General features: G+C 43.0%; 1 protein-coding gene across 2 annotated transcripts in view; it reads left to right on the forward strand.

Moving 5' to 3' along the window:
• Positions 1-27,534, forward strand: part of FANCM (FA complementation group M) — a 103,062-nt gene that overhangs the window by 44,828 nt on the left and 30,700 nt on the right. For both annotated transcript variants that reach the window (XM_072115978.1, XM_072115979.1), the window contains exons 5-10: positions 6,436-6,567; positions 7,438-7,570; positions 10,997-11,086; positions 15,637-15,732; positions 25,598-25,785; positions 25,901-26,107. In XM_072115978.1, coding sequence (XP_071972079.1) covers positions 6,436-6,567; positions 7,438-7,570; positions 10,997-11,086; positions 15,637-15,732; positions 25,598-25,785; positions 25,901-26,107 — 846 coding nt within the window. The remainder of the gene's footprint in view (positions 1-6,435; positions 6,568-7,437; positions 7,571-10,996; positions 11,087-15,636; positions 15,733-25,597; positions 25,786-25,900; positions 26,108-27,534) is intronic.

Raw genomic sequence — 27,534 nt, forward strand, 5'->3', positions numbered from 1 at the left:
GAATAAATCTGGGGTTACACAGTACATGAGATGTGTTCATGTGCATTGCTGCCATCTGTATATACCAAATAACCAGCTTACAGAGGTTATCTACCTTAATGTAAAAGATCCTTTAAGGGACCTCTACCACCAGATTTACTGGTGGTAGACTGTCCCCAATATCATGCTTGTTACCTTAGTGGGTACTGGGCACTGGTTTTCTTATGTTTCGTAAGGTCCTATATTCCAAGAAATCCACTTTTCTTAAAAAATAAATAAATAAAAATGCTAATAAGTCAGAGGTGATGAGGTCTATGTCAGCTGAGCGCCTCCTGGCTCTGGCCGATAATAAATCATGCACACCCTTGTACTAAAAATTCATATAGTTTCACTTCGGCAAACGCTACAGACAACCCATGGTGTTATCTGGCTGTCTGCAAGTCCGCATGTGCAGTAACCCTTTCCTTGCGCAGCCCGCTGGAGACCAGCCAGGTTTCCTTGCACACCTGCGCGTGCCCAATCCTTACTGAGCCCACCCTTTCTTTTATAAAGTGGATTGACAGGCGTTAAAAAACATGACTACTTTCTTCCATAAACACTGCCACACTTGACCATGGTTTGTGCTGGTATTGCAGCTCCACTATATAGAAATGAATGGAGCTTTGTCGCAGTACCACACGTTACCTATGTAGTGGAGCTGTTTTTGAAGACGGCAGCCATATTTTTCAACCACCAGACAACTCTTTAAGCAAAGATCACCCCAAATCAATTTTTATTTAATGTGTGGTGCTTGTTGGGGCATGAAGACTGCTCTTAAGAGAAGTTGTAAAATCCCTTTAAGGCTTGGAGTAAAAGCATTGTTTTTCTTTGAGGTCCTAATGGGATTGCTGTGGTGATGGTTACTAGATGTTCTTCTTTCTTATGTCTGACCTACATAAAATGTTTTCATATGTAATAATTGTGCAATTAGGAAGGTTTCTCCATTTTGGGATATATTATGGGTTTATCAGTCTACCATAAATCCAGATCCATTAAGGAAACGTATGTAGATTGAGGGTTGAAGTGATGCATGTAAACCCAGCCTGACATACGTGTCACCGATGTGAAGCCTGCCCGTGTCTCCTTGTACCCAAAGTTCTCCACAGCAGACCATATATTTATATACACCTTTTAAAAAAACATAATTCTTCCTGGTCTCTCTGTAATCCCTGCTTAATAGGTATGAATCTTTTACCCATTTTCATTTTGACCTGGAATTTTTTTTTTTTTCCTATTTTTCCCTCCTGATAATGGGGACGGCCATTTTGTCTGAGCTCTAGTAATGTAGTAATGGCATTTGCTAATTTGGCTTTAAAGCAGCCTCATAATAAACATCAGTCTGGAGTCAATTCATTGAGACATATTCAGTGTGATAGGCTGTCATATCAGCTATTGGCAGCAGGATTTGATACATTGATGGTATTTTCTTTTGTAATCCTATCTGTGATGTAACTGCTGCAAAGAAAACCGCTACAAATTTGGCCAATATCAGTCTATTTCAGTCGAAGTTCAGTGGCCACTATCAAAATTTAAAGATCTATTTTGGTCCATAATGGTCCTGTACATTTCGCACAATTACGCTCGTGAAAGAAAATTCTCAATCCCCTAGTGATGTTAACACAATAAAATGAATTTAAAAATCCCAGAGTGTGGATGGGGACTCTCTAAGCAGACCCTTCATGATTCCTCTCTGCTATGAGATGCTGTGTACTGACACTGTGCTTGGATTATCAGGGTAAAGGGTTTATCTACACTTCTGTGTTACTTCTGAACATTGATCTGTCTCATTTTCTGTGTGTAAGATAGAATAGTACAAAGTGATGAGATGGCTATAAAACACAATGACACACCCCAGCTCTGCTTTCTCATAACATGTCAACTCTGCCATAACACACAGTTAGCTCTCTTATACAGACCTTATCTGTCTGTAGGGTAAGTCTCTGCACACTACTTTTTGCTGACAGGAAGTGCCAGTGTCTGAGTAGGTCTTGTATCGAAGGGGGAGGGGCAGGAGGTAGAGAGCACTGCAGTGTGCAGACAAGAAAAGCTTTACACAAGATTTATGGTCATATCCCAGGACAACCAAAATTGTATACACCAAGTTGGACTTATTATTAAAAATACAGCATTTCACAGATATAACAGTGAATTAGAGAACGTGTTATTATGTTATCCTGAGTATATATGAGAATCTTGTCTTCATGGGAACAGCTCTTTTAAAAGAAATTTAGCGTGATAAACCAGGGACATTTGCTCATAGATCTAAACCCTGTGAATGTGGTCATTGTCTTATATTTGTTATCCACTGCCTTCTTCCTTCTACAATCAGCGTTTAAAAACAGGAAACCCTTTTGGCATAATTTTAAAGGAAACCTACCACTTTAAAATTACACTTTTAACCGACAAATACCTTGCAACAGCTCAGGGTGATCTGATGCCGGACCATATTTTGACTAGTTGCAGAAACCGCTGTATTCCGTGAAAAACTGTTTTATTCGTTATATTCAACCCCGGCGCACCATGCGCGTGACCGTTTGGGTGCATTATTATGAGGTGCCGGTGACGTCACCAAGCTCTCGGCGTATGCTCATGAACAACCTTTTATCGCGTCCGGCTTTTTTTTTTCATAGATCCTGCCTAGACTTGACGCAGTCAATGGATATGTGTCAGTGTTTGGTTTGAGTAGAAATTGAACTTTCTTATATATAATATATAGTATAATCAAAGTATACTAAAATTATTTAGAGAAACGAACGGTACAGGGACAATGCAGCTGACCAATGCTGGAAACCATGTGCGTGTCTGAAAAGTGAAATCTGCAGGGCGGTGAGAAGATGCATAACATCGCTGTGAGCCATCAATTGTACCTCCCAGTAGCGCCTCCTAGTGGAAGAGTGCACTTTATTCATTTCTATGTAGTCATACAGGATAGCACATAGAGGACAGGAAGACATGAGAACCCTCACGGATATACCGTAGATGCTACATGAGTGTAATCCAAAGATATAGAATCCTGTGTGTTTAATGCTGGTTCTTTCATGTCCATTTCCTCACATGATTTTACTTGAATTGTGGCAGAACATGTCTGTCCATAGTCGCCAGTATTGATTCATCATTTGTAAAGTTTTATAATGAAGTTATTCAATCTGCACACCAATTTTTTTTTAAATCCGTCCCAATAGACCTGTCAATCAGTTATTTGCTCTTTACATTCCCCAGTTAAAGAAATCTGCTCTCTTGGAGTAAACTTTGACTCTGATTTGTCCATTTAAAGAGGCTTTCCAATGGTTTAAAGACATGGCGTCTTGATTATGGTTTCTGCTGGTATTGCAGCTCATCTGCATAGAAATAAGTGGAGTTTTGTTGCCGGTATGTTTTTCAATCTCTGGACAACCCCTTTAATACCATGTCCAGTGATTACCCATAGGTTTTATGGATGTCATCTGCTCACTGAAATCGAATTTCATTTTAGATCCGGGAAAATGTCACCCTTCTTCTGCCCCCCTTTAGCGTCTCTGCAATGTACTAGCTTTAAACTTGTCCTAACATACTATGTGACCCTGATGTAAGCAGGTAGATGAAATGGGTTATGTTTACTGGTCCACATAGATAGTGTTACCCGCCTGCCGCTGCCTTGTGTGGGGGGGATTGTATCCCCTCTCTAGGTAATCTCCCATAATAAAAGGACACCATCCTCTAATGTAGACCAGCTATAAAGTTTCATGTTGGCGACCGTTACAAATGTATTCAGGGATTCAAGGACCCATTTAAGGAATTAAAGGCCTTAGCACAAAGACCTGGGCAGTAGAAGTGAATGCGGGTTTATGTAAGAAGCTCTCTGCATTGCTTTCTTTTATGTTTATGTCCTAATGGGTTCATCATGGATGGCCTCTTATAAGGTTTATATAACGACAAGAGCTGGAACGTACGTCTCGCCCAGTGTAATCTACACACTTAGACACAACTCGTGGCTTTATGCCTCTGTTCTATCGGCTTTCGAATTACCTGGAAAATGTTATTCATTAGTTAAAATGCTTAAAGAAGCATGAAAACCATTTTTCCTCGCTTGGGATTCAGGTCAGCTTAGTGGAAGCAGGGCTGTGAATGGACCTCATCATAAGGGTAATTTAGGAGCTAAAATATTTCTTTGGGACCCTTCTGCTAAATAGCCTAATAGAAAAAGGGAAATATAGTAAAAAACTGGTTTTCTGAGGCAAATAAAATTACTAATGGTCACCAATATCAGATTATTGGGCACATGACTGCAGTTTGGGCTGCAAGGGAAACAAACTATTTTTTTTAGAGACGTATGGTTGTTCACACATTAAAAGGAACCTGTCGCCACTTTTTCACAAATACAGCTAGTTCCTACAGAGCCCTAGTAACTAATGAACACCCTTCCTTAAGCTAAATATAGTTTCCCTTACATCCCCATAAATCAACTTTATTTTATATTACCTGGAATCAGAGGAGGCGTGTCTTGCTTGGCCAGCCCCTCCCATCTACTCCTTCCCATGCCTTATGCCTCCTCACTATTCAGCAGTTCATGTCATGTGACCAGGGTTATGTCATTTTAAGGACCTATTCCCTTTACATTAGCAAAATGTACCCCATTTATGTATCTGATCAAATGAAATCACTGCATGCCTCCATGAACTTCTACTCTTCACCATGCTTCCATGGAGGCATGCTGTAAATTTCATGTGATCAGATAAATGCAAGGTGTATATTTTACACATGTAAAGGTTATAGGTCTTTTGATAACATCACCCTGGTCTCATGACATGAATGGCAAACAAGACACCTGTAAAAAAAATAATTGATACAATATTTCCTATGAGTAAAAAGCGCTTCATATGTCTGTAATTGCAGGGCAGCAAAGCTGTCGGTCAAAATAAGGGGGGGGGGGGTGGATCACTGGCACCACAGGAGAGGAGAACAGTCCAACTCTGGAGATAAGAGTCATTTAAAGGGGTTATCCGGGTTTAATTTTTTTTTTTATGGCAGGGCTGGGGAGGGATAGTTAAACATAATAAACATGGACTTGCCTCCTCCGGCGCCGCCGATGTCCTGCGCCGCGGTCACTTTGTTCCGTGCCCCTGTAAACAAACAGGGGCACGGAAGCCGCGCACAGGGAGCTTCCGGTCCGCGTTGTGGACGGCTCCTCCCATCCGTCCCTATCTCTCAGCGTTGTAAGCACTGGGAGATGGTGCGCATGGGAGCATCCGGCCGGCCGGAAGCTCCCTGTGCGCCGGTGTAATGAAACCGGCGCACGGAGAAGACGGGCCGCGGCGCGGGACATCGGCAGCACCGGAGGAGGTAAGTACAGGTTTATTGTGTTTAACTATCCCTCCCCAGCCCGGCCATAAAAAAAAATTTAAACCCGGATAACCCATTTAAGCTAATTGGAAAAATGGCTTTAATTAAGGTAAAGTGTCTCACTGGCAGCTAATTTTAGGTGATATGGGGAAGACTTGTAACCCTTTATGAGCAGGCATTTTTTTTTTTTGGCGGGGGGGTAAAATTCTTCTTTAATAGTACAAATATTTAGTGCATTTTTGTTGTGTTTTCTGGTGGTTCACGTTAATGCAGTGTACATGAAGCTCGGCCTGTTTTAGTTTTTACCTCGTCGTTTCCTTTACTAATAGTGGAAGATTAATCTATGTATAGTCAGAACGCAGAGTACACACTGTACAAATATACTGCTTCATAAAACTGTGTCTCCATGGTTACAGACTGCACTGAACTCCTGTGTGTAGTCTGGTATGACAGTATCCTGTTATATCCTAGGAGTGGTCACTGGTGGTGGCATGTCAAAAATGGGCAGTCACAGGCCTCCAGCAGTGAATGGTCTTCATACTGAGTGCAGATCCACAACATAACCACACATATTGGGGTGCATTAGGGTGAAGTTTATTCAAGCACATTGCTACATTCAGCTCAGTGACCCCCCCCCCCCTTCTTTCTGCTCTATTAAAAATGTCTGCAATATATTAAGGGAAAATTGCAACCTACCCTGGCCAACACAATCCCTTCTACAGCAACACCAATAGAAAAATGTAAATTTTGCCTTTTGGTTAGCTGAGAAACAAAAACATTTTTTTTTCTATAATAGATATTTTTACCATGCAAACATAGTAGTACATTACAACTCCTATAGATATTCTGGATCACCACATTCATACGGACTTGTAAAACATATTTTTGCTGTACGGTTTATTTTTAAAATTTTTTTTTTTTTTTTTTTTTTTTTGATGGGGGAGAAAAAACCCAAATGTAACAATGCACCCCAAAATTTAGCTATTTGAGCGGTCCTACAAAAAAAAAAAAAAAAAATTTACCGGTTTTCTTGTTTCTGGTTTTATTTTTTTTCTCCTGCTTCTGAGATTAATATTCATGTTTCTATTTCCACCATAGGTCCTTGAGTCGTTTGCAGGGCGTTTGATACAGAACAATGTTCTGACACGGAGAGAGATTCCAAACCTTACAAAATATCAAATCATCTTATCTCGAGATCAATTTAGAAAGAACCCGCCTTCCAGTATAATTGTAAGTGTTTAAACAGGCTAGGTCATTAGTATCAGGTCTTCACTGTGATGTTTAGAGAATCGGGGAAGGATCATTCCGGTTCCCTATTCTCTCTCCTTAGATGGAGACGCCTCACATGGAGAGATGGTATATTTTATTTCTCAGTCCTTTCATAGAAACGTTGAAGATGGGAAGGCTATCATTCTATTTTGATTTGATCTTCAGTATCCTCTCTGGCTTTCAACCTTGTTGACATCTGTAGGATCCTCCACCAGATACCTGTGGCCCCAAAAGATCCCATTAACTTATAGCCAGAGGGTTTTATCACTCTGAGAGGAAGACTAGCATTGCATGAAGTGCTGATCCTTCCATCAAATGTGATGTTCCCATCAAAGGTCATTGCCCATCTATAGTCATTTGAGGTTCTTATAGTGTGATAGTTTAGTTTATACGGTTGAAAAAAAGACACAAGTCCATCAAGTTCAATCAAGGAAACTTGGACTGAACGATGTTCAATGTTTCTTAAAAAAAAAGTGTCAACCAAAGGGCTTTTGACTTTTGGAGGGAAGAAAAGGGAAGAAGAGGCTTGATTCAATCAAACATTTGGTTTATTTTGTACCATTATTAGATTCCAACTCTGTAGGCTAGGGGCTATGAATAGCGCATAAATCCTTTAATTCTGATAGGAGCAGCTAATTATCCTATGTGTAATGGTGTCCATACCGGGAATATTGGGGTCTTTTATTCCCATGTGCTCAATCCTTCTTCTCACAAGAAAGATAAGATGCCACCAGAGACCTTCAGCACACACGATCTAGCCGTGCTTTTTAATGTTTTTCTGAAACTGTGTAATTTACACGTGTACTCATATACTTCTCCTGTCTTGTACAGGGCGCACAGATGGGAGTGGTGGAGGGAGATTTTGCTCTGTGTATAAGTCTGTATCATGGCTATGAGCTGCTGTTACAGATGGGAACTCGATCTCTGTTTTATTACCTACGCTCCATAATGGATGGCAGTAAGGGTGAGTACAGGCAGTCCCTGGGTTACATACAAAATAGGTTTGTTCTTAAGTTGAATATGTGTTAACCCACACAAATTTATTTTGGTCTCTGTGATAAATCTTGGGTTGTCATCAGAACCAGGTTTAAAGGAAATCTAACTTCTACACTGATGCAGAAACGTATCTTGTTTAATCCCAGAGTTCAGTGGTTTTGCTGAAAAAAACAATTATAACATTCAAGGCCTTGGGAAAGCTGGATTGCTTCAGCCTGCCATTGATAAACACATCAGACAGAGCTTTCTGAAAGCTCCAGACAGGACTAATCAACCTGAGCTGGATGAATCATACACAGCAGCTGGTGGATGGCGCAGCGATTGATTACTTCTGCCTGGCGGGCACAACACAGTGATTACATTAGTCTCTGAAGGTGTGCATATTATTGTGAGAGGAGAAGCGCCGGAGCAGCCACAGGAGTGACAGAGCCTTGTTATCATAATTTTATTTAGCAAAACCACCCAGTTTGGGGATTAAACAAGATGTTTCTGTATCGGTGTAGCTACAGCATTATCAAGATATGTTTGGGTCATAATGTATGAAAACAAATGGTAGATTTTCCTTTAAAAATAAAGCTGAATTGCAGACAACTTTGATAACTGTTACAGCTTATCATTGTAGCCTGGGGCTAAAGTACAGTAAATTACCAATATCCTGAGGTCCGTGTGAAACTAGGGGCCATTTGTAAGTCAAGTGATCCAAAGTAGGGGACCCCCTTTTATGTATCGGGTATTGTGCCCCATTTAACAAAGAAGACAAAGAGAGCATTTGCTATACAGACAACACACAAATGAATGGAACAAGTTTCTGTTAGCGGTTGCAACAACAAAAAATAATCTAGAATGAATTTGTTGAGACTCACTTTAAGTTTAATATAAAATAGGCTTCAGAAGGCTGAAAAATAATAATAAAAAGTAACGGATTTCAGATCATTTTAATATTGCAATGTGAGCGAAATTCTCCTAAGGCTGCTTTCAGACGAACGTGTGCCTGCCGTACCGTAGTACGATAGTACGGCGCCCGGGAGAGGATTAGGTGTTGAGCACCGCTCACATGGCACGTGTGCTGTACTGTACTGCTCCACGAGGCCATTACTGGCCTATGGGGGATATATATCCGACGTATATACGTCGCTGTATATACATCCCCCTACGGCTGTCTGAATGCAAGTTTAGTTAGTAAAGAAACCAGGCTGTAAAATTGATTAGACTATCTCTCTCCTCTGCTTTGTGCTTGTTTACACAGCTCAGAGAAGTGAGTGTTAACCCTTTCTGCTGTCTCCCTGGCTGTAGTTTAGTTTCAAAGCTGAAAGTGAAGGGGTTAATACTCTGCGCAGAACCATCTAAACACAGGGAGATTAGATGTAAGTTCATTGTTGGGCTCCATAGTTACTAACTATACAGACTGGAATATGGATCTCTACACGAAGGGGCATTGCAGCTTGTTTCTTCACAAACTAAGCAGAATTTCTTAATAAAGAATATTAGAAAATGGTCACAAAACCGTCAGCCCACAATATTAAAAATTATATTAAATTGGAGGCTATGATTTAAAATTTCCTAAGGCATAAGAGGTTGTTAATAGAACATATTGAACCTTTTAGCACCTCTACACTTTCACACTGGATATACCGTACCTTCAGTTTCTAAACTAAAAATGACTCAGTTCCAAGGGACATTTAAGCTACTCATGTAGTCTAGCAAAAAGCATGCAAAGTCTCGCCATCTAAAATATATTGCATCGTACTAGTTACTCCCTCATAGCAAAATTTTACAGGGACGCTGTCTGAAGATGAAGAAAACCTGGGGGATGTCCCAATAGGTTACCAGTTGGTTAACCAATGCGTTTAATTGTGACATCCCCTAGTAGAACTGGCAAAAACCCATAATAGTGCCAAACATCAGGTAATAATGCCTACAGTCAGACCAGTAGTTGGAAGGGTAACAGGTGGTGTGCCTCTAGGAGGCCTCTGGTATCTTAACTTTTGCTCCAACTTCTATATTGCTCGTGATGTCACAGGTGCCAGGACGTGCGGAGGTGGCCACTCTGCCAGGGTAATTTGCGGCAACTTGAAAGTCCCCAAAAATGCAGGCAGGTCTCATAAGTCTATAAAGGCAGCCATTTTGTCCCCCTTTTTTGTGCATGGGCTCGCTTCTTCGTTCTCGCTGCAGGATGCGTCTGCTCCATAACCATATTGCCAGATTTAGCCAGTAAGTGACTTGCTTATCTCTGGCCGCCTTCAAGATGGCCTCCTTTTCCTTGTAAAAGTAAATTTGACATATAATGTCCCTGGGTCTAGCTAGATCCGTTCCTCACAGACCCATAGCCCGATGAACCATATCCATTTCCAATCTGAGTGCTGGATGTGCCCAGGAGCTCTTGGAAAAGCTGTGAGTCCAGATCCTGGGGAGGTACATCCTCTGACAGGCCTCTTATCCGCAGATTATTTTGCCTATGGCAATTTTCAATTTCCTCCAGGTGTGCATGTATAGTGAGGAGCTGAGCTGTATGCTTTTCCACACAGGCTGTAGCAGCCCCGAGACGTGTTCCAACCCACCCCAGTGTGGGCCACATTCTGCTTTACCTCCTCCTCTATCTTTTGGTGCGTGTCCCCTATGCACCCAATAAGGCCCTCTAGGTCATGGCGAGTCATATCCCACAAGTGTTCTTTCCAGTCCCAATTCTTATCAGTCACTGAAGTGCTGGGAGAAGGCTGGCTCGCTGATGAAGCCCCATCAGAGGCAGGACCATCTCTGACTGATGGAAGGAGAGGCTGACACACATGGCAACGCCATCTTGGTCCGAGAAGCCGCTATGGGATCCACTTGGGAATTGGGCAAAAACCTTGTAATGCAGACTGATTGGGGTGCCTGTTGCCCCTGCTTCCTGGACTGGGGTCTCCTAGGTAGGGAGAGGTGAGATGAGCAGCGTGTGTGCAGGTGCTCGGCTTGTGTGCGTCCTTCTCTGCACTTAGCTTGGCACACCCGCCCTTTCAAGTTGATTTTTGGAGGAAGGAGGCCATAGATAACACATAAAAGAAGATTACCACAGTCGCAGTGCCTGGATAAGTAGGTGTCCCTGGTTTATCATGATGGATTTTTATGGCAGACCTCCTTTAGACAGAAAAGAAAGAATTGCGGTTTTGTCCCAGTTACCATAAAGAAAGGGTTAAAAAGTCTCTTAAGTTTTATACACAACAAAGTAGAAAAACAAAGTACAAAGTGGTAAAATGGAAATAAAAATCCTGTGTCCTATTCCTTTTTCCTGGTTAAAGGAATGCGAATGGCAGAACGTGTCCCCTGTATTACAGCTTGTGCTGCAAAAAGACTTGCCTTTTAGATGTGTAACCATTATATTCCGACTGGTCAGTAATATGATTTGTGTGTGTTTTAGGACTTAATCGAGCAAGAAGTGAGCTTGGAAGAAATGCTGACTTCATGACTCTTTACCAGCAGCTGGAGTCAATGTTTCCATCTTGTAACGGTAAGTAAAGGTCTTTAATACCGGGCCATGGGGTACCATACATTCAGAATATGATGGAACATGCCAGTTTCTTTCTTTTCTGTGACATCTGTATACATACATCTGTATGACCTTAATCTATGTCTGCATTGAAAAATGAGTTGTGTGTTATTCTATAAACCTCTAGTCTAAGACTCTTTCTCCAGACACTCTTTAATTCATTTTAATTTAAAATCCACATTTTACAAGTCTTTAGTGCGTTAATCTCATGGTAAATCCATCAATTCCTATGAAGATGTGGTCCTATAGATCTATACCTTATCCCAGGTTAAATCTCTGCAGTTAATCTTCCTATATGATGAGCTCTTACAGGGTTGTAGATGAATAAGCTTTCAGCCTAGTCTCCCTTGTATAGAGACGGCATTATTCCTGCTGGGTTACTCTGTTATTGTGAATATCTGTCTGCACTTGGTTAAAACAGTTGCATATTTTCTGGTGGATCTTATTATTTTAACTGTAAGGTTTTTCATGTTAATCATTTGTTTAATGGATCATGAGCTATATCTGGGGTCTCTTATTGCGGTCCATGTGTCTTTAGTTTTTCATTCCTTCCTGAGCCTACGTATGTTTTTTGCGGATCCGCAAACACCCCAAAAGCACCTTTTGGCAACTTTTTTGGTAAAGTTCACCATTCGTTTCCAGATGTTTGAAAATGTTGCAGTTTTGTCATAAATGTGTTAAAAGTTGCACAAAAAGTCACAAAAACACTCCAGCTCACTACAATGTTTAGCATCACTTCCAGGGCTGTTTTTAGGTTGTTAAAAAGATTACCGTATAAGCTGACCCGAGTATAAGCCGAGACCCCTAATTTTACCATCAAAAACTGGGAAAACCTATTGACTCGAGAATAAGCCGAGGGTGGGAAATGCATTGGTCACAGGCCCTGCCCCCAGTATGTATACAGCCGTGCCCCCAGTATGTATACAGCCGTGCCCCCAGTATGTATACAGCCGTGCCCCCAGTATGTATACAGCCGTGCCCCCAGTATGTATACAGCCGTGCCCCCAGTATGTATACAGCCGTGCCCCCAGTATGTATACAGCCGTGCCCCCAGTATGTATACAGCCGTGCCCCCAGTATGTATACAGCCGTGCCCCCAGTATGTATACAGCCGTGCCCCCAGTATGTATACAGCCGTGCCCCCAGTATGTATACAGCCGTGCCCCCAGTATGTATACAGCCGTGCCCCCAGTATGTATACAGCCGTGCCCCCAGTATGTATACAGCCGTGCCCCCAGTATGTATACAGCCGTGCCCCCAGTATGTATACAGCCGTGCCCCCAGTATGTATACAGCCGTGCCCCCAGTATGTATACAGCCGTGCCCCCAGTATGTATACAGCCGTGCCCCCAGTATGTATACAGCCGTGCCCCCAGTATGTATACAGCCGTGCCCCCAGTATGTATACAGCCGTGCCCCCAGTATGTATACAGCCGTGCCCCCAGTATGTATACAGCCGTGCCCCCAGTATGTATACAGCCGTGCCCCCAGTATGTATACAGCCCTGCCCCCAGTATGTATACAGCCCTGCCCCCAGTATGTATACAGCCCTGCCTAGCATTAAAAGAAAATAATAAACGTATATACTCACCCTCCGGTGGCCCTGACCTGCAGCGCTGCTCCCCCGATGTCCGCGCGGGTCCTCTTCTGGCTTCGGCGCCCGTCTTCTGTCTTCACTAGCTTCGTGCCGGGCGCCGCCATTGTTCTCCCCGGACAGCGCCTAGTATGAAGTGCCGCTGCTGACATCATACTAGGCGCCGCCTGGAGAAAAACATGGTGGCGCCCGGCACGAAGTTAGTGAAGACAGAAGACGGGCGCTGAAGCCAGAAGAGGACCCGCGTGGACATCGGGGGAGCAGCGCTGCAGGTCGGGGCCACCGGAGGGTGAGTATATAAGTTTATTATTTTTTAAAGATTTTTTTATGACTGTATGACTCGTGTATAAGCCGAGGGGAGGTTTTTCAGCACATTTTTTGTGCTGAAAAACTCGGCTTATACACGAGTATATACGGTACTAATATATTAAAAGAAGCCGTGGTCTGCTACTAATAGGTTACTAAAAGCCTTTTTTTGACTTTCATAAGGGAAGGGTGTGTTTACACGGTGCGTTCTTGGACCGCTCTTGGTGTGTTTTTAAATGCACTGAAAACGCATACATTTTAAGCGTTTGTGATTTTGCATGTTGTTACCATGCGTTGGAATCCGTATGAAAACAGATTCAAACCAACCAACCAAACATGCATTTTCAGTGCATTTAAAAGCGCACCAGAACTGTCCATGAACGCACAGTGTGACTTCTCCCTATGTTTGTACGAGTTGGTACTTGGTCGTTAGCGCTATCTGATGATCTATCTTTGACGCTGTATATTCAGGATCTTTTGGCAGTGTTTCTGCTGAATCAATTGTATTCTTACTAGAATTTCCTTGGCCTTAGACATTTTGTCAAGGTTTGTGTCTTGAGCCTGAACTGCTTGTAGCATTATCATTTTAGGTAGGTGTGCAGAATGTTTGAGTTGTTTCTCACATCTGAATCTCCTTTTTAATTTTCTTTGCCCTTACATTCTAGAAACTTCTTTGTGACATTTTGTAGTAACTTGAGACATTTTTGCTACATTTTGGGGGAATGGGGTTTAATACCAAATAAACCCAAATATGATGCATATGGCTGGGAAAAAAATAGGTTTTCTGGTGCTTATTTGCACCTATGATAAATGTCCCCCATAATCTTGCTGTACCTCAGGGTACAGTCCCACTATATACTTCTACAAGTAACTTCACCACTGCCTTACCCCCAGAATATCTCAGAATGTCTGACATCCCAGACATAGCCCATTGTCTTTTGGTCTTGCTCCAATCTCTCCTTTGCAATGTGCATTCATTTCCTTGCACGGTCATTCCACATGCACCTCCAAAACCTTTTTAGAAGCCTCCCTTTTCCTACATTCAGCATAAATCCATTCCTTAGGATCTTTACTGATAACCTCACTTTGTACTTAGTTTGGGTGTGGTCACACGGAGCTTTTTGGGTTTATTTTTATTTATTTATTTATTTAAATTTTAACATTTTTGTACAATTACAATAAACTGAAACTGAGTAACATATCAGTCGGCTGCATCTTATTCTTCACCACATTACAGTAACAAATGTAATCATATTTGCAACAGCCAGTACAGTGCATCTTCAGTAAGGATACATGTGGTAGCAGTCACACACCTACCAATATACACATTCTCCTTCGTTCTAGGAATAAACCCTCCAGTCCTCATCCGACAGGTCAGGGATGTCGCCTCTCCAACATTTAAGGGCTTTATCAAATGGTATAGTCCTTTGTTCTTGAACGTGAGTGTAGACCTGAGTGAGGGGTATAGGGAGGTCCGAGGTGCTCATCAGAGTTTCCAGTTTTGAGAATTTCACTGTGAGGCTGGACGAACCAAACTGGGTCCTAAACACGTAATTGTGTATAATGGAAACTGGCAGTAATGGGTATTGCTTGTTTCTCTCATGTCACTGAAGCTAAGCAGTTCTGCGTTTGTAGTCAGGAGCTGACCGAGGAACTTTATCCCTGCTGCCCCCCGCATTGTCCATCCCGGGAGGGAGAAGATGTGAGAGAGCCAAGGATTGAGCCACAGTGGAGTCCTAGGCAAAAGAGGAGAGGGGTATTTAGCTCCATGTAGGCCTGAATCTTGCGTGATACCTGGACCCCCAAGTATTTAAAGCAGGACACTATCTGAACTGGGGCTGGAGAGGGAGGTTAGCTACTCCTCTGTCCGATAGCTGAAAGAGGACCAATTTTTATCCTAATTAACTCAAAGACCTGAGAATCCCCCATAGTCAATCAAGGATAGGAGGGATACCAGAGAGGGGCCCGCATCCCCAAGATATACTAGCGTGCCATCAGCGTACATGGAGACTTTCTCAATGATAGCACTTCTAGCAAACTCATTTTGCATGTTACTATGCTTTGGCTGTTTTGAATCCGTTTTTCTGGAAGTCTAAGCAGCTATGTTAACATTTACACAGCTGCTTAAACTTCCAGGAATGAAAGAAAAAACCTTATTCAAACTAGAGAAACGCATGGTTAGAACATGCAAAAACTGCACCATGTGAACTCACCCTTTATGAATGAAATGACAACTGGGTGTGACCAGTCAGGGGTCTGTCTCTGCTCTCTCGAAGGCTAAATACACACACAACCGTATGCACACACTGTCTGCAAACAAGAGGCCCATCTTGGCTCCCATCTCCACAGTAGAGGAGCTGTCGCATGGCAAATCCAGACAGGAACAGGACCTGCTCTATAACTTGTGGTGCGGCCGCCAAGCCTGGCTACGGTGCAGAGACCTGGTTTGCGCTCTGTACACATAGAGGTCTATGTGGGCCATGTTCTGCTTGCGTTTTGTGCAGCCATGTTCTAGCCAAGAAATATAGCTGTGTGCATGAGGCCTTGCAATGCCCTCCAGTCAGTGGCGTTACACTATTTCTAACCACTTACCCTCTGCTTCTTCTTAAAGGATCTGAAGTAAAGAAACCCTTTATCTACAGCCATCCAAAGCTGAAGAAGTTAGAAGAAGTTGTGATCCAGCATTTTAAAAATTGGAATAAACAGGGTAAGTATATTGTGGTTGTGTGTGGGGTCCCTGCTCTTCCTGCATTGACCTGATATTTATTGATCTGAAATCCAGAAAACCCATGACAGCCAGGGATACTCTGACACCCAGTTCCCTGTTGAAGTAAGTGGGAGCCAAGCCTATGCGGTTACTACACGATGGAAGAAGTTGTCTGTGTCCATTGTGTAGCGGGCACTGCTTTTGCTGATTGATGGGGATCTCTATTGGTGATGCCACACATTGCGTTTTTGGACAGTTTTAAAGAATGCGTTATCAGTCCATTTAAAAACGCATGTGTTTTCGAATGTTCACCATGTGTAAGCAGCTCCTATTGCAGTTTTTCTAGGTGGCAGGTCCTCTATAAGGGGTTAAATAAAAGCTACCCCCAGTACAGCGCAGCTTTAGATGAATGCTTCCATACCTCTGATCAGAGCAAATTTGAAGCAGCAGAAGTAAATGCCCCAACACCCAACAATTTTTATTTATTTTTGCCGCCTCTAGCCTTCAATGATGGCACAGCATGAAATTGTATTTATGTAATAACCCAAAATAAAGCCTCCTTCCTGGCAGAGTCCAATCTGCGCACATACCTTTTGTCTAGCAATGACAAAGACAGGGTTTGATGGAGAGAGAAGGCATTGTGTGCCGCTGACACGGGCAGGACCTGCGTGTTTTGTAATACACTTAGATGAGAAGGTGAAATGCACAGGAGGTGTTATGCGAGGGGGCAGGGGGATACATGTGATTGTACAGACAGAAAAGACTTCTACAATCCTGCAGGTAGCACACATATGTGTCATTGGCAATTTAGTTTTTCTTTTCTTTTTTTTTTAAATACATTTCTTTTCTAAAACGATTTGGCTTTGCCCTTGCTCAGTTTACTCCCAAAGCACATTGTTACCTTGTTGCACAAGTTTTGATAACTTGTACAGGAAGGTTTCACTGTGAAAAAGCTTTGTTTTGTTAATGGGAAACTTGTTAAGCATATTACCCTAATTATTCTTTATGTAACTAGCAAATTAAAAATATTTGCTTAAAGTTACACTTTAGTGGTTTGGGTAGTCTTTGTGAGGGTGCGGTTAAACGTTGCGTTTTCATTGCGTTTTGAAACTCATTACAACAGCTGAGGAGAGGGGGTTTGCCCAATTACATTGCTGTTAACATTTGTCTTTACAAAATGCAATGTAAATTTGATGTTAACACATGGAGGAAAGACCTGTAATTGTAACCGTATGTGAAAAGACATCACTGGTGGCCTCTGGAAACACCCCACCCAGAGCCCTTCAGGCTCATATTAGCTTAATTTTAGAAGGTAGGAGGTCATTGGTAATCTTCTTGTATTTGTTATTCGTGTCACAGTGCCTGGATCTATGAGTAAGTGTTCCTGGTTTATCATGATGGATTTCAGTGGTAGCTTTTCTTTAAAGCACATCTACCATGAGGATCAAGGATTGTAAACCAAGCACTTAAAGGGAACCTACCGCCCCGAATCTACCTATAAAGGTAGAACTGGTAGTAGGTGCATATATTGGACATGAGGATAGCCCTTTTTAGGGCTAATCCTCATGTCCCCGCTATCTTTTTTAACTCTTTATTGCCCTAATATGTAAATTTTCTAAGGAGGCTACTGGGACATGGAGTACCCGGACATGAGGCTACACGTCGCGGCTACTACAGAGCCCAGTAGCCTCTTTGTTCCTCCTACCCTGACATCTTCGTTGCCCGAGAAGCCAGCGTTCTTTGCACGTGCTCCAAAGCCGGAAGTACTGCGCATGACCAGATCACCGGCTTCTCGGACGAGGGCGCGAAGCTGCGAGGAGCAGCACGCCGAAGATGTCATGGTAGGAGGAACAAAGAGGCTACTGGGGCCTCATGTCCGGCTACTCAACGCCCCAGTAGCCTCTTTCGAAAATTAACATATTAGGATATTAAAGATTTTTCATAAAGATAGCTGGGACATGAGGATTAGCTCTAAAAACGGCTATCCTCCCGTCCCATACATGCCCCTACCACCCGTTCTACCTTTTTATAGTTAGATTTGTGGTGGTAGGTTCCCTTTAAATGCTTGTGTGTGCCATTCTGGCAGGATCCACTCTTCTTTTACAAAAAAAAAGGCTTTAACAATTGTGCTAATCAGCCTGGGAGGCTCCAGGCTCCATTAACATTTATGTAGCCGGGAGCCCCTCAGGCTCATTTGCATAATTTTTAAAGCCTTTTTTTCCATGACGTCCCCCATGACGGCCCACCTGGAGGATTACCCCTTGACCTCTGCAGGGACAGGAAGAAGAGAGGTTAAATGTCCCTCCCCCTGCATCCCTCGCCAGTGTTCTTCCTGTCCCTACACAGGCAGGGGGAAGAGAGGGTCTCTCTCCTTCTCATCTCCTTAGGGGGGTGGGAGTGGAGGGGGACGCCTTTAAGAGGCGCGGTACCTGGTACTAAGATCCTCTCCTCTCCTGGCCTCGATCGATCTCCTTCCTGGCTGACATCGTGGAGAGGTATTTGGTGCAATCCCTGTGGTCCTGCGACGATCTACGGCAGCACCACATGTTCCGGCTCCCGATGGTGAAACGCAGCTGCGTTCCACCAACCCCGATGACGACTTCCGGTTATGTGATGACGACTTCCGGTTTTGCATTCCACTGGGCCGGATGACGACTTCCGGTCCGCGCGTCGCACCGGAAGTGACGCGACCCTTCACGTCATTGGCGTTCGGGAGTCAGGAGCGTGGAGCGGTGAGTTTAAAAAGCAGCGAGTCTACTAGAGACCTCTCTTGCTTCTGAGACGACCGCAGGTGGTTTTGCAGATCTGAGTGTGTCACAGGCGCAGGTTAGTGAAACGCATGGTGGCAGATTGCTTATCCTTATCACCGCTCCACTCACACCTCTACCTCCTCCCTTGTCCACAGGCAGTATGGACCCAGTCCCCCTTCCTCAGACATCTGTAAGTAAGGGGGTCTGGAGGGTGGAACGTGGAGGGGGGACCCTGTATATACATACATCCCCTATGCTTCCTCGTGTTTTTTCTTCTCACATTCAGGAGAGAAAGGATAAAGAGAAGAAAGAGGATAAAAAAGAGGAAAAGAAGGAAGACAAGTCAAAGACTAAGACCCTTCCATCGCGTAGATGCAACATGTGTTTTAATAAACTTCCAGAATCTTATAAAAAACCGCTATGCAGAGACTGCCTTGACAGCATAATGCGGGAGGAAAAAGCGTCCTTCATGGACGAGATGAGATCCATGTTTAAATCTGAAGTAAAGAGCACAGTTGCATCCCTCTTTTCTGAAGGAATTCCTCCTAAAAGGTTCAAACCCTCTGAACCTAATCCGGAGGAGATGGATTCAGACCCTGACAGGGCTTCCTGTTCCTACCAAGGCGGTGAGGAAGAACAGCTAGACAGCCAGGAACAAAAAAATGACACTAGATTCCTTTTTCCTATGGATAACCTGGACACCTTACTAAGGGCGGTCCGAGAAACGCTAAACATTGAAGATCCTGTGGAGATAAAGTCCGTACAGGACGAACTCTTCGGTTGCTTAAGAGCAAAAAAGAAGAGAGTATTTCCAGTTAATAATGTGCTGGAGGACCTTATCCGGGAAGAGTGGAAAGATCCAGAAAAACGGCTATCAGTGGCCAGAGATTTCAGGAATAGGCTCGTGTTCGACGAGGAGAAATCAAAAAACTGGAATTCAATTCCAAAAGTGGACATCCAGGTTACAAAGATGGTAAAAAAGACCGACCTCCCCTTTGAGGATGCGACCCAACTTAAAGACCCCATGGATCGCAAATCTGACAGTGTCTTAAAGAAAACCTGGGAATCGGCAATGCTAAATCTGAAGGCAAATGTCGCAACCACATCTATCGCCAGAACAATGACCTGCTGGCTAAACGGGTTAGAGAACCAGATCATTAGCGGAACCTCGAGAGAGAAGCTTCTGGAGTCACTCCCACTGCTAAAATTAGCAACCACCTTCATTGCAGACGCATCAGGGGAATGCGTCAGATTTTCCGCCAAAGAAGGAGCACTCTCTAACGTCGCCCGCAGAGCCCTCTGGCTCAAGCAGTGGTCAGGAGACTTCCGATCTAAATCCAACTTATGTGGCATACCTTTTACCGGCGAGTTCCTATTTGGTCCAGAACTGGACACGATCCTGGAGAAAGCTGCAGATAGGAAAAAAGGCTTTCCAGAACCCAGACAGAAGAGGCATTCCTTTCGTGATTCCCGCGACAAAGTTCCATCCTATCGTGGAAAAGGAAAACAAGGCAGATGGAGCTACACAAAAGGAGGTAGAGGTAGAGGTTACAGTTCCTTCCAGAGTACCCAACCCAACCCTGCCCGAAAACAATGACGCCAGGGTGGGGGGAAGACTAGCTCTTTTCCCCTCTCAGTGGGAGCAAAGTATAAAGAATGCCTGGATTCTACAAGTCATACGCGACGGCTACAAGATCGAGTTGAATACCCCGCCCCCTCAAACATTTGTGACAACAAAAACATCCTCTCAACAAATGCTTCTGCTCATGTGGGAAGAGTTTCAATCTCTACTACTCAAAAATGTCATTTCTCCTGTACCTCCCCACCATCAAAGGAAAGGGTTCTACTCTCCCCTCTTCTTAGTTCAGAAACCGAACGGAGCCTACAGGATGATCATAAACTTAAAGAATCTAAATACCCATATCAAATACAGAAGATTCAAGATGGAGTCTCTAAAATCCACAACACCATTAATCCCCAAAGGGGCAGCTCTATGCACTATAGACTTAAAAGACGCGTATTACCACGTCCCAATCCATCCCATCTCTCAAAAATTCCTGAGATTTGCCATCCGGTCCCCAGAAAACCAGGTAAGACACTTCCAATTCAGAGCTCTACCATTCGGGATCTCCTCAGCTCCCAGACTGTTCACAAAAATTATGGCAGAGGTGGTAGCGGTCCTAAGACAAAAGAACATACTACTGATCCCCTACTTAGACGATCTCCTTTTGTCTCCAGCTCAGAAGAAATTCTGTTATCCCAGAGAGACACGACATTAGCAATCCTAAAAAACCTAGGTTGGATTATAAATTTCGAAAAATCAAATCTCCAACCAAGTACCAAGCAAAAATTTCTGGGAATATTGCTGGACTCAGTACATCAACACTCTCTTCTGCCAGAAGAGAAGATCAAGAATCTTACCTTACAGGTATCACTGTTCCAAAGCAGACAGAAGTGCTCAATCCGAGAGGCTATGAAACTCCTGGGCCTTCTCACGTCCTGTATAGCCGGTGTTCCCTGGGCTCAAAATCATACGAGAGATCTTCAGAATTGGATTCTTTCATCCTGGGACAAGAATCTAAACCATCTGGAAAGAAAAACCAACATTCCCCTATGGGTAAAAAGTTCGCTAAATTGGTGGAAGACAGTGGAAAATCTCTCCAGGGGCCTAAAATGGAGCAATTGGCCAGTAACATCCATCTTGACAGATGCAAGCAAGACAGGTTGGGGAGCAAAACTTCCAGGAAAACTGGTTCAAGGTCAATGGTCCCAGTCAGAAATAAACAGATCATCAAATTACAAAGAACTGAAGGCAGTCTGGGAAACCCTGAAGGCCTGCTCGGATCAAGTACAAGGCCAAAACCTAAAAATATTATCAGACAACACGACCACAGTCGCCTATCTCAAACGCCAGGGGGGCACACAGTCCGCATCTCTCCAGAGAATATCAAAAAAGATCTTTCTCTGGGCAGAAGAAAATGTCCTTTCTCTGACGGCAATCCATCTGAAGGGGTCAGAAAACAAAGAGGCAGATTTCCTGAGCCGATACACTCTGGATCCCCACGAGTGGTGCCTAAACAAGGAAGTTTTCTCCCATTTAACCCAGAAATGGGGAATACCGCAAATAGATCTATTTGCCACCAGAGAAAACAAAAAAGCAGACCATTACTTCTCCCTACAGAAGAATACCCCAGACTACCTTCTAGATGCCTTCTGCCACAGTTGGCACTCAAGACTAGCCTATGCCTTCCCTCCACTTCCTCTGATCTCAAGGACGGTGCAAAAAATAAGACAAGAAGACCTCAAGATTATCTTGATAGTCCCCTTCTGGCCAAAAAGAAGCTGGTTCCCAGCACTGAAGAATTTGGCATTGGAAAAACCAGTTATTCTCCCTCAAAGGAAGGATCTCCTATATCAGGGGTCAGTTCATCATCCCAATCCAGAATCACTCCATCTATCAGCCTGGATCCTGAGAAACAGATGCTGAAGGCTAAAGGTCTTTCAGAAGAAGTCATTGCAACATTACAGGCAAGTAGAAAGCCAGTTACTTCAGCAATCTACCACAAAATCTGGAAAAGATTTGTATCCTTTTGCCATCCTGAAATTCCTAATCTGTCTTCCCCTAACATACAACAGATATTGGAGTTTCTTCAAGCTGGGTTGACCAAAGGCCTAAAGACCAGCACACTAAAGGTCCAAGTCTCAGCCCTCAGCGTCTTCTTCGACGTCTCTCTGGCTGACCATAGGTGGGTAAGACGGTTTCTTAGAGCATCCACTAGACGAAGTCCTAAATGTCCTATCAGGACCCCTCCCTGGGACTTATCAATAGTCCTGAATGGCCTTATACAGGGCCCTTTCGAGCCTCTAGAGGACGCAAGCATAAAAAAACATCACCTTAAAAACTGCCTTTCTTGTTGCCATAACAACAGCTAGAAGGTTAGGAGAAATTCAAGCACTCTCCGTTAATGAACCTTACCTAAAAATTACGGACGATAGAATATCCTTGATGCTTGATCCAAATTTCCTGCCCAAAGTAACAACAGATTTCCATCGTAACCAGGAAATTATTCTCCCCTCCTTTTGCCAAAAACCAAAAACTTCGGGAGAAGCTAAATGGCCTACTTTAGATGTGAGAAGAATAGTGCTACACTATCTTGAAATAACTAATAACTGGCGGAAAGACTCAAACTTGTTTCTTCAGTTCCAGGGCAAGAACAGAGGGAGAAATGCGTCAAAGATCACCATCGCCCGCTGGATTAGACAGACTATCCGGGACTGTTATACTATCCAAAACTTAGAAGCTCCTACAAATCTTAAAGCCCATTCTACCAGGGCAGTAGCCACTTCCTGGGCAGAACGAGCAGGAGCTTCCCTGGACCAAATCTGTAAAGCCGCAACCTGGTCCAGTTCCACAACCTTTGTGAAACACTACAGACTGGACTTACATTCTGCCAAGGACTTATCATTTGGTAGAAAAGTTCTACAAACAGTAGTCCCTCCCTAAAAAAATTCCTTTTTGTTATCTGGTACATCTCCAGGTGGGCCATCATGGGGGACGTCATGGAAAGCGAGAATTAGACTCACCGGTAATTCGTTTTCCATCTAGTCCACCATGATGGCCTGGAATTTTTTCCCTACCCTTACAAATGTTATTATATGGTTTTTTATTGTATGTGGAGTAACATGCTAATAAAACCTCTTGCATCCTTCCTTGGTGTAATTATTTGGTAGAACACTGGCGAGGGATGCAGGGGGAGGGACATTTAACCTCTCTTCTTCCTGTCCCTGCAGAGGTCAAGGGGTAATCCTCCAGGTGGGCCGTCATGGTGGACTAGATGGAAAACGAATTACCGGTGAGTCTAATTCTCGCTTTCTGAAACAAAAGCAGATTCTGCCATCAGTGTGTTTGGTGTAGAATCCTTCATCCTGGTGGTAGATGTCCTTTAACGCTCTGACGTGTATATATATATGTTATGGCTCACGGATACATGGAGTTTGCTGCATATTGCAGTAAAGACCCGTGATCAGTGCGGGTGGTTAACCCTTTGACATGAGGCTGTCTCATTTTAGCTGATTTATTGCCGGTACAGTGTGCGATTTTGGAATATCCAAATATACTGCCTTACTGCTTTATGGCAGTATATGGTAGGATCACTCAGACAACCTAGGGTTAAAGTACCCTAGGGGGTCGGAAAAAATAGTAAAGAAAAATTATGTAGTTAAAAAAAAAAACACAAATTTTTATAAAACCTTAAAGTTCAAATCACCCCCCTTCCCTAGAATTGATAAAAAATATATAACCAGTAAAACTATAAACATGTAAGATATTACCGTGCACCAAAATGTCTGGTCGATCATAATATAATGATGGTCGTTCCCGGCATTGAAATCTGTAACGGAAAATTTCGTCCAAATGTCCGAAACACCATTTTTTTTTAAACCTTTTTCCAACATATAAAACCATGAAAAAAAGGCTGTACATTCCACAAAATAGTAGCAATGAAAACGTGAGCTCATCTTAATTCATACCTTGCACAGCTCCGTACGAAGTATGAAAAAGTTATTAGCGATACAAAAACATTTTTTTTCCGTACAGAAGGTTCCCAGTACAAGGCATGGAATAATTAATACTGTTACTAACCTTGTTACTAACGGGGTAAATTGAAAAAGTTGGATGTTTTGAAGGTGGGGAGCGTAATTTAATAATTTAATATATAATGAATTTCCTTTTTTTCCATGTTTGTGGGCACAGCACATTAATAATTGGCGTAAATGGCAATGAGGAGGGAATGTTAGTACATGAGCAGGACCCATCCACTATTCATCAGAGCGGTGGACGACACTTGAGTAGTATCTGCTCTTTGTGCGGTGCTTTCAGGGCCGAGTGATTTGTGTGGCCAATATTGAACGCTGGGGGTTTATCTAGGCCATCGCACAGCAGCTAATTTCCAGAAAAATCAATTTTTGTGATTTGTTCATTGTGTCATGTGATCAGCTAATTGTACAAATTGTGCGCTCACTCCGGGCTCCTATCGATCGGGGATGCAGTGGGGTCGGGGATAGACTAATTAGAATCTGGTTAATTGGTCTGCTTAGTTATAAGTTCTTAATAAAATTAGTGACCCTTATCTGTAATATCTATATCTGTATTCTGCCCATATTTATTTTTCCATTCTTCTATTTTTTTTTTAATGCAAATTTATGTTTCGATATTCAAAATCCAATATTAACAACCTACACATTTTTGCACATATGTGTATTTCAATAGGAATACACACTACTCGCCTTGTAGACCTGACAACACAAGTGGCCACCTACTGTTTCAGGTCACCCAGCTGTAACATAGGCTGCTGTATTTTTAATACTTTTCAGTCTGGTTTCTTATAAGGTCATCAAAAGACGATCCACCAACTCCATGCTCCGCCTTCCTCTACTATTCAGGACTTTAGTGCTTCCCAACATAATTTGTTCAGCCATTTATCCGCATGTCTAATATGTTTTACTACATTTTATGACCAACGGTTTTTCCAAATGAAGGATTTGCTGAACGTGAACAACCCCTTCAAAAAGAACTTCTAACTTCCTGTTGGTATATACTGGTCCCTGGTCATGTGATGTCACTCAGGTGCACGGCTTGTTATATTACCGCTCTGATTACTTTCTGTGAAATAACGAGCCGTGCACCTGTGTCACATGACCACATCACATGACCAGGGATCGGTGTTTATCCACAGTAAGAAAAAAACCCCCCAAGCTTCCTGTTGAATGACAACAAGCAGAGGTCTAGAAAGCCGTGAAGAATTGATGAAGTATATTCAAATAGAGTATAACCTTTTATTACACAAACAATATCAATTATTTGTTGCAATTAGACAACCCCTTTAAGCTAGCCAGAGATTTAGGTATCATTAGGTACCAGCATAGCTTGAAAAGCTCATCACATTTTGAACCCTGCACTGATATCTGGCATTACATAGATTCATTCCTGAGCATTGAAGTTGCCTTCAAAACCCTCAATTTTTTATTCATTTATTTTTTTTCTTGTTTGCTCCCACCAAACTTTTTTTTACATTTTTTTTATTTTTTAAATATTACTTTCTATTTATTTACCACAGGTCAGAATTCTTCTAGCAGTTCTCCAGAAGACACTCGGATCATGATCTTCTCCTCATTCCGGGACAGTGTCCAAGAAATTGCTGAAATGCTGAACCAGCATCAGCCTGTTGTGAGGGTCATGACCTTTGTGGGTCACTCATCTACTGGGAAAGGAGTTAAAGGTTTCACTCAGAAAGAGCAGCTTGAGGTAGGTGCTGCGCCATTCACTTGGTGATCTTGTTAGGTTCCTGAATGCCCTGTAACTTAAAAACCGGCTGGTAGAACATCTTCCAAACCAGTTACACGGTTGTCCTATTTTGCAGGTGGTGAAGCGCTTCCGGGAGGGTGGTTATAATACACTGGTCTCTACCTGTGTAGGAGAAGAAGGCTTGGACATCGGAGAGGTGGATCTTATCATTTGCTTTGATGCCCAAAAAAGTCCTATACGTCTGGTGCAGAGAATGGGTCGAACAGGAAGGAAACGCCAAGGCCGTATAGTGGTCATATTGTGCAAAGGGCGAGAGGAGAGGGTATGTCACCTCCTTTTCTAAAATTGACTTCTTCTAGTTTTAAACTGAATTCCTAAGCAATGTCCATTTTGAAGGGATGTGTATATCATGAAGCCAGCTCTAGTATCATCCCTCATTGAGTTGGCATTACAACCTCTCTGTTGTTTGGTGAGCAGAGCAAGTTTTTATCTTTCCAGCAAATTATACCCGACCTACCTCAGGATCAAGATCAGAATCCATGTCCCCAGAGGCTACAGTACCAATATGGAGACTTTTTTTCTTATATTGGGAACATGTATCTGTATTGGTTTCTGGTTACCCTTCACCCATACTAAAATGTTTCTTGCCCTAATTGATTCTACTACTACTACCTACTGTATTTTTCGTATTATAAGACGCACTTTTTAGCAAAAAAAAAATCTTGCTAAAAAGTGCCTGTGTTTTATAAGCCGAAGGTCAGGAGGATCCAGCACTGCCAGACCTTCCTGATCGCTGTAATGGTGATCGGGTGATGCCCTGACATAGCTCTTCATCCGATCTCCCAGAGAGGAGCCTCCGTACTGCTCTCGCCCACTGCCTACAGGACCTGCGGTGATGTCAGAATCATGTGACTGATCACATGCTTCTCCATCACCACATACCGCTGAGAGTGGGGACAGGGTAAGAGGGGGAGGGGTTGTGTGTGTGTAGAGTAGTTCCCAGTGTGTTCCTTATTTGTGTATGGTAGAACTGTGTATGTATTCATGTGTTGAGTAGTTCCCAGAGTGTTCCTTATGAGTAAAGCTGATCTGTGTGTGTAAATGTATGGATGTAGCAGATCTGTGTGTGCTGTGCTTTAGTGCAACAAACAGGGATATTTTAATTGGTGTAAAATATATTTTTCCTTTTTTGAAAGCCTAAATTTGTGGTGCGTCCTATAGAAAGAAGTGTTTTATAATCTGAAAAATTATAAGGATGAGCCCTTCTGCAATAAAGTTCCTCTGTCTAGTAACTTAGTGGTAGATTTATCATACACCGGCCTATGATAGTCCCAACGCACCCCCTGTCTCGCTGGATACATCAAGAAGCCGAAGCACTTTGATGTATCCGGAGTGGTGCGGCCGGGCAAAACTACGCCAGGTCCGACCTGGCGTAGTTTTGCATTAATACCAGATTTTTGAAAAGTAAAGGGGCACGGGGCAGCCTACTAGTGGCCACGCTTTCTATGCCCCATCCATGCCCATATTGGCATGAAGGTGGTGTAGTCACATAATATAGTCACATAAACTGGCAGAGAAGTGGTAATATATACCCCACAGTCCTTATGCCGCAGGGTTTTCTTGATATTATAGAATAACTAATATTACGATTTGCCCCTACTATAAAATTGTATGGGCTGTATAAAATTAAGTCAATACTCTCTGGAGCTTTTTTGCTCTGTAATTCTTTTATTGCAGTGACAAGGTCTT

Source organism: Engystomops pustulosus, chromosome 7 (genome assembly GCF_040894005.1).
Source record: "Engystomops pustulosus chromosome 7, aEngPut4.maternal, whole genome shotgun sequence".
Taxonomy (NCBI): Eukaryota; Metazoa; Chordata; class Amphibia; order Anura; family Leptodactylidae; genus Engystomops; species Engystomops pustulosus.